The 15,145-nt window shown below is 48.7% G+C and overlaps 1 protein-coding gene across 4 annotated transcripts in view; it reads left to right on the top strand.

The window, feature by feature from the left end:
- The window catches only part of cluha (clustered mitochondria (cluA/CLU1) homolog a), a 135,519-nt gene that overhangs the window by 92,240 nt on the left and 28,134 nt on the right, over positions 1 to 15,145 (top strand). For all 4 annotated transcript variants that reach the window (XM_072469753.1, XM_072469754.1, XM_072469750.1 and 1 more), the window contains exons 20-21: positions 2,727 to 2,807; positions 9,130 to 9,255. In XM_072469753.1, the coding sequence (XP_072325854.1) occupies positions 2,727 to 2,807; positions 9,130 to 9,255 (207 nt within the window). The remainder of the gene's footprint in view (positions 1 to 2,726; positions 2,808 to 9,129; positions 9,256 to 15,145) is intronic.

Genomic DNA, 15,145 nt, shown 5'->3' on the forward strand with positions numbered 1-15,145 from the left:
ATTTGATAAGATTCCCCATGGTAGGCTTATGCAGAAAGTAAGGAAGCATGGGATAGTGGGAAATTTGGCCAGTTGGATAACGAACTGGCTAACCGATAGAAGTCAGAGAGTGGTGGTGAATGGCAAATATTCAGCCTGGAGCCCAGTTACCAGTGGCATACCGCAGGGATCAGTTCTGGGTCCTCTGCTGTTTGTGATTTTAATTAATGACTTGGATGAGGGAGTTGAAGGGTGGGTCAGTAAATTTGCAGACGATGGATGAGGGAGTTGAAGGGTGGGTCAGTAAATTTGCAGACGATACGAAGGTTGGTGGTGTTGTGGATAGTGAGGAGGGCTGTTGTCGGCTGCAAAGAGACATAGATAGGATGCAGAGCTGGGCTGAGAAGTGGCAGATGGCGTTTAACCCTGAAAAGTGTGAGGTTGTCCATTTTGGAAGGACAAATATGAATGTGGAATACAGGGTTAACGGTAGGGTTCTTGGCAATGTGGAGGAGCAGAGAGATCTTGGGGTCTATGTTCATAGATCTTTGAAAGTTGCTACTCAAGTGGATAAAGCTGTGACGAGGGCCTATGGTGTGCTAGCGTTCATTAGCAGAGGGATTGAATTTAAGAGCCGTGAGGTGATGATGCAGCTGTACAAAACCTTGGTACGGCCACATTTCGAGTATTGTGTGCAATTCTGGTCGCCTCTTTTTAGGAAGGATGTGGAAGTTTTGGAAAAGGTGCAAAGGAGATTTACCAGGATGTTGCCTGGAATGGAGAGTAGGTCTTACGAGGAAAGGTTGAGGGTGCTAGGCGTTTTCTCATTAGAATGGAGAAGGATGAGGGGAGACTTGATAGAGGTTTATGAGATGATCAGGGGAATAGATAGAGTCGACAGTCAGAGACTTTTTCCCTGGGTGGAACAAACCATTACAAGGGGACATAGATTTAAGGTGAATGGTGGAAGATATAGGGGGATGTCAGAGGTAGGTTTGTTACCCAGAGACTAGTGGGGGCATGGAATGCACTGCCTGTGGAAGTAGTTGAGTCGGAAACTTTAGGGACCTTCAAGTGGCTATTGGATAGGCACATGGATCACGGTAGAATGATGGGGTGTAGATTAATTTGTTCTTAATCTAGGACAAAAGTTCGGCACAACATCGTGGGCCGAAGGGCCTGTTCTGTGCTGTATATTTCTATGTTCTATAAGCATTCACTCTCCAACGCCAATGCACAGTAGCAGATGTGTGTGCTGTCTGCAAGATGCATTGCAGCAACTCACCAAGGCTCCTTAGACAACACCTTCCAAACTCTGTGACCTTTACCACCTGGAAGGGCAAGGGCAGCAGATATACGGGAACAGGTTCCACTCCAAGGCCACTCACCATCCTGACTTGGAAATATATCACCATTCCTTCATCGTCATTGGGTCAAATTCCTGGGACTCCCTCCCTAACTGGGTGTACCTACACCACTGGGGCTCTGCAGCAGTTCAAAAAGGCGGCTCACCACCTCTTTCTTGAGGACGTTAAAGATGGAATATGGCACAGTGGTTAGCACTGCTGCCTCACGACGCCGTGGACCAGGGTGCGATCCCGGTCCCGGGTCACTGTCCGTGTGGGGTTCGCACATTCTCCCCGTGTCTGCATGGGTTTCACCCCCACAGCCCAAAGGTGTGCAGGGTAGGTGGACTGGCCACGCTAAATAGCCCCTTAATTGGAAATAAAATAATTGGGTTCTCTAAAATTATTTTTAAAAAGATGGAACATAAGTGCTGGCCTAGCAAGAAACTCCCAGTCCCCAATGAAGGAATAAATAAAATATTTGTTGAAATAACAAAGTCCTGTCATGATTCAGAGGTGTAATCAGACAAAAGTGAATGCTGGGGCGAAGGTGTGGACATTTGGAAAGATAACCAGAAGCTTGATCTTGAGAGGCGTAATTTAATCTAAAGTTGAAGAGGGTGGAGGGGTTTAGGGTGGGAATATAGGGGCTAGATCAAATTAGACACAAGGACAGTAAGACCATGAAGGGATTTAAACATCAGGGTGAGAATTTTTGATTGAAGGCATTTGGGGACTGGGTGCCAGTGTGGGTGACCAAAGACTGGCGATTGACGAGGCGGGATGGGCTGCGGGATGCAGTTTAGAAATTTCCAGCGTGTGGAGAATGGGAGGCCAGGCAAGCATTGGAATAGTTGAGTCTGATGGTGGTGCAGATGAGTATTCCGGCAGCGGGTAGGCTGAGGAGCAGGTGGCGATGGGTAACGTTCGAGGTAGAGGTCGCAACCTTTGTGATGCTGTGGGTAATGGGCTTATACAGCCTGAGATCGTGGCTGGGGAGGGGGAAATCACAATCAGTGCCACAGGAACAGGGTTCATATTAGTGATCACACGGAGTATCTCTGAGGATAACAGTGTTAGTAATAACTGAAGTCTCCAAATAGAAGATGCTTTTTTATTGGTTTCGGTGAGGAAGAATCTAATCAAATTTCGACAACTGCTGGCTTTGTTATTTTGTCAAGGGGTTTCGATAATGATTCTGACCTATTCACCAGCTGCAGTTGATGTCCAGGAGCGTGGATTGGCGAAATGAGGCTGAAGTGTGGAGGGACCCAATCTCCAACTTCTCGCCCAGTGAGGGTCTGCCTTGAAAGTGGACGGACCCTCGCTAAATTTGCCATGTATCTTCTTTTTTTAACGGACAGAATTTTCAGCTCCTAATTGCCACTGTTTCCTTTGCAGGCCCTGAGCAACCAGCAGAAGGCAGTGCTGATGAGCGAAAGAGCACTAGGTGTAGATCACCCTAATACAATCCAGGAATACGTGAGTAATAACCTATTAAAAATGAAGGGATGTGCTAAAGCGACAGCATCGCTTCCAGGCCAGCCTTGTAATCTCACTCATACCGATGCAGGGGAGCCGGGAGTGGACATGCAAACAATCTGTTAAATCTGTGCCATACATCCACAGGCTTAATTACATGATAAACTATTGATCACTCTATTTAAGAAAGGTCAGTGTGGTTCCATTGCAGCTGTAGACTGCGACATGGAGATTTCAGGAATTTCAAGCCTGTTATGCTGACGTTTTGCACTTGTGCTGGTAGAATGCTAACATACCAGGATAACACCCATCGGCTGTTATGGTTGGTCACCTTTTACTCCAGCTTTTCACTGGTATTTGTTTTTTAAAAATTAATTCTTGCGCCTGATTTATCTGAATAGCTCACATCTAAATGTTTGACCAGCTGCTGTGTGTGGTTATAATGACCACAAAGTAACCTGAGTTGAATGAGGGTGTTTGTCATCAATAGAGCATTATTTTAAGCGCATCTTTACATGCACACATTTTTCCCTTTGGGGGGATAAAGGGAGTTGAGGAAGGATACCCGAGCTGATCATCAGCCCGTTGAACCATGTCATGAACGCTCCTTCAGTGGCCAACAAGGTGGTTAGCACTGCTGCCTCACAGCGCCAGGGACCCGGGTTCAATTCCGGACTTGGGTCACTCTCTGTGTGGAGTTTGCACATTCTCCCCGTGTGTGCGTGGGTTTCCCCCGAGGTAGGGACTGTACCGCTATGCCACAAGAACTCCTGTTGAATAGCTGACAACTATATTACACCAGGAAATAACGAATTTCAAATTAATTCCAAACAGTATGTTAGCCGATAAGAGTAAGACAAAAGGAGTTCCCCAGTGGCTGAAATCAAAATTGCAGCATCTCCAGAAAATGTTTGATTGACCTTTTAAGTACTTCACAGGTGACACAACTATCTTTTTAAACATTTAAATGTAAAATCCCCTCCTGGCTTGGATTATATGGTGCAGTAACATTGCAGTAATGTGACACTAATAAAAATTATTATCATAATCGAGGATGACAAATGACTGGACTTGAGACGCAGACTTATGGAAGAGAGTTGCAATGTTTTGTCCCGAGTTATCCATTCATTTATCAAGAAAACAATTCTAATAGGGGATTTAACTCTAACTGGATTTGATGGCCCATCCTCGTGAACTTCTGGAAGTTGGTGTCATTGCCTTATCCAGCCAATTGTAACACCAAAAAAAAAAAAATCACTGAGTTACAGATTTTATCACAAGAGGTTTAGAATATAAAAGCCAGGAGATCATGGCGAGTGATACCTTAGACCACCACCTCATGAGGTGACGCCTCAGATCGTAAAATGCCGTAGGCCTCAGCTGGGATGCCGTGTGTCGTTTTGAACTCTTCACTACAGACACAAATATGGTGGTTTAGGAGCGGCCGCAAAGCTGATTTCCTATGTTGCCCAGAGTGAGGAAATACAATAGATGAGAAGAATTAAATGGTGTCGAAAACATGACAAACTGAAAAATACAACGTTTAAACATATATTGGTCCCAAAACACTCAACATTGTTTCCATTGCAGCGTGGTGTATTTTAAATCTGTTGTTGATCGTTAATTTTCGCTATTTCTTTTTAAAAAAGAAAAGCACATTTTCTCTTTTTTCCCTCATTGTTCATCTTCACTGTGGAGCTTTTTCTCGTTTTGAGTGCAAAGTAGATCAACCTGTCAGGCCGGCAATATTGTTGGGAGGTTTCCCATTGAAGAGGACCTCATGTGGGGCTCATTATTCAGCGGCTGCTTATTAACTGCGGCTATGATGAGATTTTGTGTTGGTTAATGATGTTTAGCCGGGGAATTGTTCCACCTATGTCATTTTGATCTCTGCGTTCGGCTACGGTATTTCCTGATGGAGCCATCGGAAGAAAATATGCTATTGTTCTTGTAGTACAATTCAGAGTTATAACAAACTGGGTGATGTAAGAAACGTGACAGGATCTCAGCGAGTACAGAATGAATAGATTCGCTTTTCATATTAAGTAGCGCAGCCTCTTTAAAACCTATTTTACTGTTAACCCTTTCGGCACAGATTCTCTTACAAAGGTTTATATTCCTAACCGTGCATCTCAAACATATAAAAAGCAGTTTTAACTTGCCAATTTCCCCTTCTCTTAAGCAAAAAGGTGAGGTGGGGTTACTGGGTTAAGGGGATAGGGTGGAGGAGTGGGGCTTAAGTGCTCTTTTCAAGGGCCTGAGGGCAGGTGCAGAGTTGATGGGCTGAATGGCCTCCTTCTGCACTGTAAATTCTATGATAATTATACTCTTGCGCTTGGGCACAGTTCCACACTGAGCAATCGCTCTCCAGTGACTCCCCTACAAGGCCAATATTGAGACGGAATATGCCATTTCATTGTACTTCACTGGCCAATTCTTCTAGGTAGTCCTCGATTTTCCTGCATAGCTTTTCCCTCCGTAACCCTGGGGAGGAACTGAGGTTAACTGCAGTGTCTCTGCTGTGGCAATGCTTGAAAACAATTGACTTGGCACATCGGGGAATCCAACCTGGGGCCATCCTAGTCTATAGGACTTTTTTTCCCCAGATGGGTTTTTACAACAATCGACGATGACTTGATGGTCATCATTAGACTTTAAATTCCAGGTTTGCATGGCAGCTGCAGTATAATGTGGGTAAATGTGAAGTTATCCACTTTCGTAGCAAAAACTGGAAGACAGATTGTATTCATAGATTATCATAGAATTTACAGTGCAGAAGGAGGCCATTCGGCCCGTCGAGTCTGCACCGGCTCTTGGAAAGAGCACCCTACCCAAGGTCAACACCTCCACCCTATCCCCATAACCCAGCAACTCCACCCAACACTAAGGGCAATTTTGGACACTAAGGGCAATTTATCATGGCCAATCCACCTCACCCGCACATCTTTGGATTGTGGGAGGAAACCGGAGCCCCCGGAGGAAACCCACGCACACACGGGGAGGATGTGCTGACTCTGCACAGACAGTGACCCAAGTCGGAATTGAACCTGGGACCCTGGAGCTGTGAAGCAATTGTGCTATCCACAATGCTACAGTGCTGCCCTATCAAAGAGCTCATCCGGGATTTGAACCCGGGACCCTTCTCATTTTCATGTAGCACAAATCCTGAAGCGAGAATCTTACCCCTAGACCAACGAACCAAAGTTCTTGCCATAGAGGGAGTGCAGTGAAGGTTTAGCGATTCCTGGGATGGCAGAACTGACATATGACATTGAGTTAGTTAGGATTGTATTCGCTGGAGTTTAGAAGAATGAGGGGGGAGTCTCATAGAAACTTAACAAATTCTAACAAGATTAGATGGGATAGATTCAGCAAGGATGTTCCTGATGGTGTGGGAGTGCAGAGCCAGGGGCCCACGGACTATGGATATGGGGTAAACCATTTAGGACTGCAATGAGGATAAATTTCTTCACCCACAAGAGTGTTGAGCCTGTGGAACTTGCTACCACAGGAAGCTGTTGAGGCCAAAACATTGTATGTTTCCAAGAAGGAGTTAGATGTAGCATTTGGGGGCTTAAGGTGAACCAAAGGATATGGGGGGGGTGGGGAGGCAGGGAGGCAGGAACAGGCTGTTGAGTTGGATGATCAGCCATGATCATAATGAGTGGCGGAGCAGGCTCGAAGGGCTGCATGGCCTCTTCATATTTTTTCTTCTATTTTCATTGAATTTAAATTTCACCATCTGCTGTGGTGGGATTTGAACCCCTGTCCCCGGAGCATTAACCTGGGTCTCTGGATTACTATTCCCTCCGCCGCCTCCCAAACCGCTCTTTGACGCTTTGCATAAACCCACTGATCCTTGAGTGGAACAAGGAGCTGTTGTAACAAATAAACTTCTGGTATAACCTTTTAGTTTGTTTTCCTCTCATTTCTGGGAAGAGGACGATGTTGCGGAGGGAGGTATGGCTTCACTCTATTCCCAATGCGACTGCAGAAACAGTCCTGATGCCATTTCTTGTTCTCAAATTAAACCTTTTCTGCTTCCCTTCATCTGATGAGGTTTCCCTCGTCCTTTTTTGAAATACCAGAATTGTTGCAAATGAAATCCTTGACTGGTTAAAATACCGTTCTCGAATTCCTTGTCACTGCAGGGAATATGTAGCCACTCCGCTTTTGACTTAATGGCCTGCAGTTGGGATCGTGGCAGTGACTTGTGCAGTGAACACTGCTTCATACATATTACTTATCATGTCGGGGAGCACCAGTTTGTAAAACAGGACCCTTGAGTCTTGCTGTGGACTGTATGTTTGCCTTGTTGATGGCATTGCGTTGGTTCTGAGGAATGGGGCGGGTCGCGGGGGTCACGTCCCACTTTGTTGACAATTTAAAATATGCTGTCTGTGTAGCACCTCTTCCAATAAATGTGTATCTTCCAGCAGTCAAAAACAAAAACCAGAGCTCATGGTGTAGGGGATAATATATTGGCATGGATAGAAGTCTGGCTGGCTGACAGGAAACAGAGTGGGCATAAGTTGGGTCATTTTCTGGTTGGCAGGATGGAATGTACAATGTGCCATAGCGATCAGTGCTGGGGCCTCAAAATGACACAGATGAAGGGACTGAAGGTAGGTTTTGCTAAATTTGCTGATGATCCAACGATGGGGAGGAAAGTAAGTTGTGAAGAGGACATAAGGAGGCTACAAAGGTACATAGATAGGTTAAGTGGGCAAGGATCTGGCAAATGGAGTATAATGTGGGAAAATGTGAAATTGTCCATTTTGGCAGGAAAAATAAAAAAGGATATTTTCTAAATGGTGAGAAATTGCGGTGCAGAGGGATCTGGGTGTCCTTGTGCGCTCCGGTGCAGAGGGATCTGGGTGTCCTTGTGCGCTCCGGTGCAGAGGGACCTGGGTGTCCTTGTGCGCTCCGGTGCAGAGGGACCTGGGTGTCCTTGTGCGCTCCGGTGCAGAGGGACATGGGTGTCCTTGTGCGCTCCGGTGCAGAGGGACCTGGGTGTCCTTGTGTGCTCCGGTGCAGAGGGACCTGGGTGTCCTTGTGCGCTCCGGTGCAGAGGGACCTGGGTGTCCTTGTGCGCTCCGGTGCAGAGGGACCTGGGTGTCCTTGTGCGCTCTGGTGCAGAGGGACATGGGTGTCCTTGTGCGCTCCGGTGCAGAGGGACCTGGGTGTCCTTGTGCGCTCCGGTGCAGAGGGACCTGGGTGTCCTTGTGCGCTCCGGTGCAGAGGGACCTGGGTGTCCTTGTGTGCTCCGGTGCAGAGGGATCTGGGTGTCCTTGTGCGCTCCGGTGCAGAGGGACCTGGGTGTCCTTGTGCGCTCCGGTGCAGAGGGACCTGGGTGTCCTTGTGTGCTCCGGTGCAGAGGGATCTGGGTGTCCTTGTGCGCTCCGGTGCAGAGGGACCTGGGTGTCCTTGTGCGCTCCGGTGCAGAGGGACCTGGGTGTCCTTGTGCATAAATTGCAAGAGGATGGAATGCAGGTACAGCAAGTAGTTGGGGAAGCTGATAGAATGGTATAATTTATTGTAAAGGGAACTGAATACAAACGAGGGGAGGTTATGCTTCAGTTGTACTGGGCATTGTTGAGACCACCTCTGTAATACGGTGTACAGTATCGGTCGTCTTTTTAAAGGAAGGATGTAAATACATTGGAAGCAGTTCAGAGAAGATTTACAAAACTAATGCCTGGAATTGGTGGGTTGTCTTATGAGGAAAGTTTAGGATTGTATCCCGCTGGAGTTTAGAAGAGTAAGCGGCGACTTGATTAACATACAAGATCCTGAGGAGCCTTGACAGGGTGGATATGGAGACGATGTTTCCTCTTGTAGAATTAGGGAGGTCACAGTTCAAAAATTAGGGGTTGCCCATTTAAGACCGAGATGAGGGTTATGAGTCTCTGGAACTCTCTTCCTCAAAAACCAGTGAAAGCAGAGCCTTTGAATATTTTTAAGGCGGAGCTAAATTGGTTCTTGCTATTCAAGGGGGTGTGAATGGTTGTCGAGGGGTAGGCAGGAATGTAAAGCTGAGGTTACAATCAGATCAGCCATGATCTTGTTGAATGGCAGAGGGGCCGAGTGGCCTTCTGCTCCTAATTCATATGTCCGTTCATATGTTTAACTATTTTATGGGTCCTGCCCAGTGCCGATGCAGGAAATGTGAAACCCCCCCTGGTGGGTTCCGATGACCCACTGCAACAGATACGTACAGAGAATATTACGCTCGCTTCTTAGTACCAATTGTGTAATAATCCATTGATAATAATTGTAAACGTTGCAGTTTATTAAGTGCAGTTTATCTCCCCCTTTACAGATGCACCTTGCACTATACTGCTTTGCAAACGGTCAACTATCAACAGCCTTAAAATTACTGTACCGCTCTCGCTACCTCCTGCTCTTGGTATATGGTGAGGATCATCCAGAAATGGCACTGTTGGACGTGAGTATCTGTGCAGTCCGGAGGAAAGCAGTAAGGCTGGTAATGTCATAGAGTCAGCGTTTTACAGCACAGAAGAAGGCCCTTCGGTCCACCATCTCTGCCACAGCCATCAAACACCTATCCATTTTTTTTCCCAATTAAGGGGCAATTTAGCGTGGCCAGTCCACCAACCCTACACCTGTTTTGGGTTGTGGGGCTGAGACCCACACAGGCACGGGGAGAATGTGCAAACTCCACATGGAGCCGGATCGAACCCGGGTCCTCAGCACCGTGAGGCAGCAGTGGTAACCACTATGCCATCCTAGCGCCTATCTATTCTATTCCCATTGTCCAGCACTTGGTCCGCAGCCTTGTATGCTATGGTGTTTCAAGTGCTCATCTAAATGCTTCATTTTTTTTTAATTAAATATTTTATTGAAAATTTTTGGTCAACCAACACAGTACATTGTGCATCCTTTACACAATATTATAACAACACAATTAACAATGACCTATTTTATAAACAAAAAATGAATAAATAATAAATAACAAAAATGAAAACTAGCCCTAATTGGCAACTGCCTTGTCACAAGTAACACTCTCCAAAAATATAATTTAACAGTCCAATATATAATTATCTGTAGCAACGACCTATACATACTATACAGTATATATTAACAACCCTGAGAGTCCTTCTGGTTCCTCCTTCCCCCCCCCCCCCCCCCCCCCCCCCGCCCCCCGATCCTGGGCTGCTGCTGCTGCCTTTTTCCCATTCCGTCTATCTTTCTGCGAGGTATTCGACGAACGGTTGCCACCGCCTGGTGAACCCTTGAGCCGACCCCCTTAGGACGAACTTAATCCGCTCTAGCTTTATAAACCCCGCCATGTCATTTATCCAGGTCTCCACCCCCGGGGGCTTGGCTTCTTTCCACATTAGCAATATCCTGCGCCGGGCTACTAGGGACGCAAAGGCCAAAACATCGGCCTCTCTCGCCTCCTGCACTCCCGGCTCTTGTGCAACCCCAAATATAGCCAACCCCCAGCTTGGTTCGACCCGGACTCCTACTACTTTTGAAAGCACCTTTGTCACCCCCATCCAAAACCCCTGTAGTGCCGGGCATGACCAAAACATATGGGTACGATTCGCTGGGCTTCTCGAGCACCTCGCACACCTATCCTCCACCCCAAAAAATTTACTGAGCCGTGCTCCAGTCATATGTGCCCTGTGTAATACCTTAAACTGAATCAGGCTTAGCCTGGCACACGAGGACGACGAGTTTACCCTGCTTAGGGCATCTGCCCACAGCCCCTCCTCGATCTCCTCCCCCAGCTCTTCTTCCCATTTCCCTTTTAGTTCATCTACCATAGTCTCCCCTTCGTCCCTCATTTCCCTATATATATCTGACACCTTACCATCCCCCACCCATGTCTTTGAGATCACTCTGTCCTGCACCTCTTGTGTCGGGAGCTGCGGGAATTCCCTCACCTGTTGCCTCGCAAAAGCCCTCAGTTGCATATACCTGAATGCATTCCCTTGGGGCAACCCATATTTCTCGGTCAGCGCTCCCAGACTCGCGAACTTCCCATCCACAAACAGATCTTTCAGTTGCGTTATTCCTGCTCTTTACCACATTCCATATCCCCCATCCATTCCCCCCGGGGCAAACCTATGGTTGTTTCTTATCGGGGACCCCCCCAAGGCTCCAGTCTTTCCCCTATGCCGTCTCCACTGTCCCCAAATCTTCAGTGTAGCCACCACCACCGGGCTTGTGGTGTAGTTCCTCGGTGAGAACGGCAATTGGGCTGTCACCATAGCCTGTAGGCTAGTCCCCCTACAGGACGCCCTCTCTAATCTCTTCCACGCCGCTCCCTCCTCCTCTCCCATCCACTTACTCACCATTGAAATATTAGCGGCCCAATAATACTCACTTAGGCTCGGTAGTGCCAGCCCCCCCCTATCTCTGCTACGCTGTAAGAATCCCTTCCTCACTCTCGGGGTCTTCCCGGCCCACACAAAACCCATGATGCTCTTTTCAATCCTTTTAAAAAAAGCCTTCGTGATCACCACCGGGAGGCACTGAAACACAAAGAGGAATCTCGGGAGGACCACCATCTTAACCGCCTGCACCCTCCCTGCTATTGACAGGGATACCATATCCCATCTCTTGAAATCCTCCTCCATCTGTTCCACCAACCGCGTTAAATTTAACCTATGCAATGTGCCCCAATTCTTAGCTATCTGGATCCCCAGGTAACGAAAGTCCCTTGTTACCTTCCTCAACGGTAGGTCCTCTATTTCTCTACTCTGCTCCCCTGGATGCACCACAAACAACTCACTTTTCCCCATGTTCAATTTATACCCTGAAAAATCCCCAAACTCCCCAAGTATCCGCATTATTTCTGGCATCCCCTCCGCCGGGTCCGCCACGTATAGTAGCAAATCGTCCGCATACAAAGATACCCGGTGCTCTTCTCCTCCCCTAAGTACTCCCCTCCACTTCTTGGAACCCCTCAACGCTATCGCCAGGGGCTCAATCGCCAGTGCAAACAATAATGGGGACAGAGGGCATCCCTGCCTTGTCCCTCTATGGAGCCGAAAATATGCAGATCCCCGTCCATTCGTGACCACGCTCGCCACTGGGGCCCTATACAACAGCTGCACCCATCTAACATACCCCTCTCCAAAACCAAATCTCCTCAACACCTCCCACAAATAATCCCACTCCACTCTATCAAATGCTTTCTCGGCATCCATCGCCACTACTATCTCCGTTTCTCCCTCTGGTGGGGCCATCATCATTACCCCTAACAACCTCCGTATATTCGTGTTCAGCTGTCTCCCCTTCACAAACCCAGTTTGGTCCTCGTGGACCACCCCCGGGACACATTCCTCTATTCTCATTGCCATTACCTTGGCCAGGACCTTGGCATCTACATTTAGGAGGGAAATAGGTCTATAGGACCCGCATTGTAGCGGGTCCTTTTCCTTCTTTAAGAGAAGCGATATCGTTGCTTCAGACATAGTCGGGGGCAGTTGTCCCCTTTCCTTTGCCTCATTAAAGGTCCTCGTCAGTACCGGGGCGAGCAAGTCCACATATTTTCTATAGAATTCGACTGGGAATCCATCCGGTCCCGGGGCCTTTCCCGCCTGCATGCTCCTAATTCCTTTCACCACTTCTTCTACCTCGATCTGTGCTCCCAGTCCCACCCTTTCCTGCTCTTGCACCTTGGGAAATTCCAGCCGATCCAAGAAGCCCATCATTCTCTCCCTCCCATCCGGGGGTTGAGCTTCATAGAATTTTTTATAAAATGTCTTGAACACTCCATTCACTCTCTCCGCTCCCCGCTCCATCTCTCCTTCCTCATCCCTCACTCCCCCTATTTCCCTCGCTGCTCCCCTTTTCCTCAATTGGTGTGCCAGCAACCTGCTCGCCTTCTCCCCATATTCGTACTGTACACCCTGTGCCTTCCTCCATTGTGCCTCTGCAGTGCCTGTAGTCAGCAAGTCAAATTCTACATGTAGCCTTTGCCTTTCCCTGTACAGTCCCTCCTCCAGTGCTTCCGCATATTGTCTGTCCACCCTCAAAAGTTCTTGCAGCAACCGCTCCCGTTCCTTACTCTCCTGCTTCCCTTTATGTGCCCTTATTGATATCAGCTCCCCTCTAACCACCGCCTTCAACGCCTCCCAGACCACTCCCACCTGGACCTCCCCATTATCATTGAGTTCCAAGTACTTTTCAATGCACCCCCTCACCCTTAGACACACACCCTCATCTGCCATTAGTCCCATGTCCATTCTCCAGGGTGGGCGCCCTCCTGTTTCCTCCCCTATCTCCAAGTCCACCCAGTGTGGAGCGTGATCCGAAATGGCTATAGCCGTATACTCCGTTCCCCTCACCTTCGGGATCAATGCCCTACCCAGCACAAAAAAGTCTATTCGCGAGTAGACTTTATGGACATAGGAGAAAAACGAGAACTCCTTACTCCTAGGTCTGCTAAATCTCCACGGGTCTACACCTCCCATCTGCTCCATAAAATCTTTAAGTACCTTGGCTGCTGCCGGCCTCCTTCCAGTCCTGGACTTTGACCTATCCAGCCCTGGTTCCAACACCGTATTAAAATCTCCCCCCATTATCAGCTTTCCCATCTCTAGGTCCGGAATGCGTCCTAGCATCCGCCTCATAAAATTGGCATCATCCCAGTTCGGGGCATATACGTTTACCAAAACCACCGTCTTCCCCCTGTAGTTTGCCACTCACCATCACGTATCTGCCCCCGTTATCCGCCACTATAGTCTTTGCCTCGAACATTACCCGCTTCCCCACTAATATAGCCACCCCCCTGTTTTTCGCATCTAGCCCCGAATGGAACACCTGCCCCACCCATCCTTTGCGTAGCCTAACCTGGTCCATCAGTTTCAGGTGCGTTTCCTGTAACATAACCACATCTGCCTTAAGTTTTTTAAGGTGTGCGAGTACCCGTGCCCTCTTTATCGGCCCGTTCAGCCCTCTCACGTTCCACGTGATCAGCCGAGTTGGGGGGCTTCCTACCCCCCCCCCCCTTGTCGATTAGCCATCACCTTTTTCCAGCTCCTCACCCGGTTCCCACGCAGCTGTATCTCCGCCAGGCGGTGCCCCCCCGCCCATCCTCTCCCATACCAGCTCCTCCCTCTCCCCAGCAGCAGCAACCCAGTAATTCCCCCCTCCCACCCCCCCCGCTAGATCCCCCGCTAGCGTAATTACTCCCCCCATGTTGCTCCCAGAAGTCAGCAAACTCTGGCTGACCTCGGCTTCCCCCCGTGACCTCGGCTCGCACCGTGCGACGCCCCCTCCTTCCTGCTTCTCTATTCCCGCCATGATTATCATAGCGCGGGAACCAAGCCCGCGCTTCTCCCTTGGCCCCGCCCCAATGGCCAACGCCCCATCTCCTCCACCTCCCCTCCTCCCCCCCTCACCACCTGTGGGAGAGAGAAAAGTTACCACATCGCAGGATTAGTACATAAAACCCCTCTTTGCCCCCCACATTCGCCCCACCACTCTGTTCGAACGTTCTTTTTAATAACCCGCTCATTCCAGTTTTTCTTCCACAATAAAAGTCCACGCTTCATCCGCCGTCTCAAAGTAGTGGTGCCTCCCTCGATATGTGACCCACAGTCTTGCCGGTTGCAGCATTCCAAATTTTATCTTCTTTTTATGAAGCACCGCCTTGGCCCGATTAAAGCTCGCCCTCCTTCTCGCCACCTCCGCACTCCAGTCTTGATAAACGCGGATCACCGCGTTCTCCCATTTACTGCTCCGAGTTTTCTTCGCCCATCTAAGGACCATTTCTCTATCCTTAAACCGGAGGAATCTCACCACTATGGCTCTGGGAATTTCTCCTGCTCTCGGTCCTCGCGCCATCACTCGGTATGCTCCCTCCACCTCCAACGGACCCGCCGGGGCCTCCGCTCCCATTAACGAGTGCAGCATCGTGCTCACGTATGCCCCGACGTCCGCTCCCTCCACACCTTCAGGAAGACCAAGAATCCTCAGGTTGTTCCTCCTTGCGTTGTTTTCCAGTGCCTCCAACCTTTCCACACATCGTTTCTGATGTGCCTCCTGCGTCTCCGTCTTCACCACCAGGCCCTGTATATCGTCCTCATTCTCGGCTGCCTTTGCCTTCACGACCCGAAGCTCCCGCTCCTGGGTCTTTTGTTCCTCCTTTAGCCCTTCGATCGCCTGTAGTATCGGAGCCAACAGCTCTTTCTTCATTTCCTTTTTGATCTCTTCCACACAGCATTTCAAGAACTCTTGTTGTTCAGGGCCCCATGTTAAACTGCCACCTTCCGACGCCATCTTGGTTTTTGCTTGCCTCCCTTGCCGCTGTTCTAAAGGATCCACTGCAATCTGGCCACTCTCTCCTCCTTTTTCCA

Source organism: Scyliorhinus torazame, chromosome 12, assembly GCF_047496885.1.
Source record: "Scyliorhinus torazame isolate Kashiwa2021f chromosome 12, sScyTor2.1, whole genome shotgun sequence".
In the NCBI taxonomy this organism is placed as follows: Eukaryota; Metazoa; Chordata; class Chondrichthyes; order Carcharhiniformes; family Scyliorhinidae; genus Scyliorhinus; species Scyliorhinus torazame.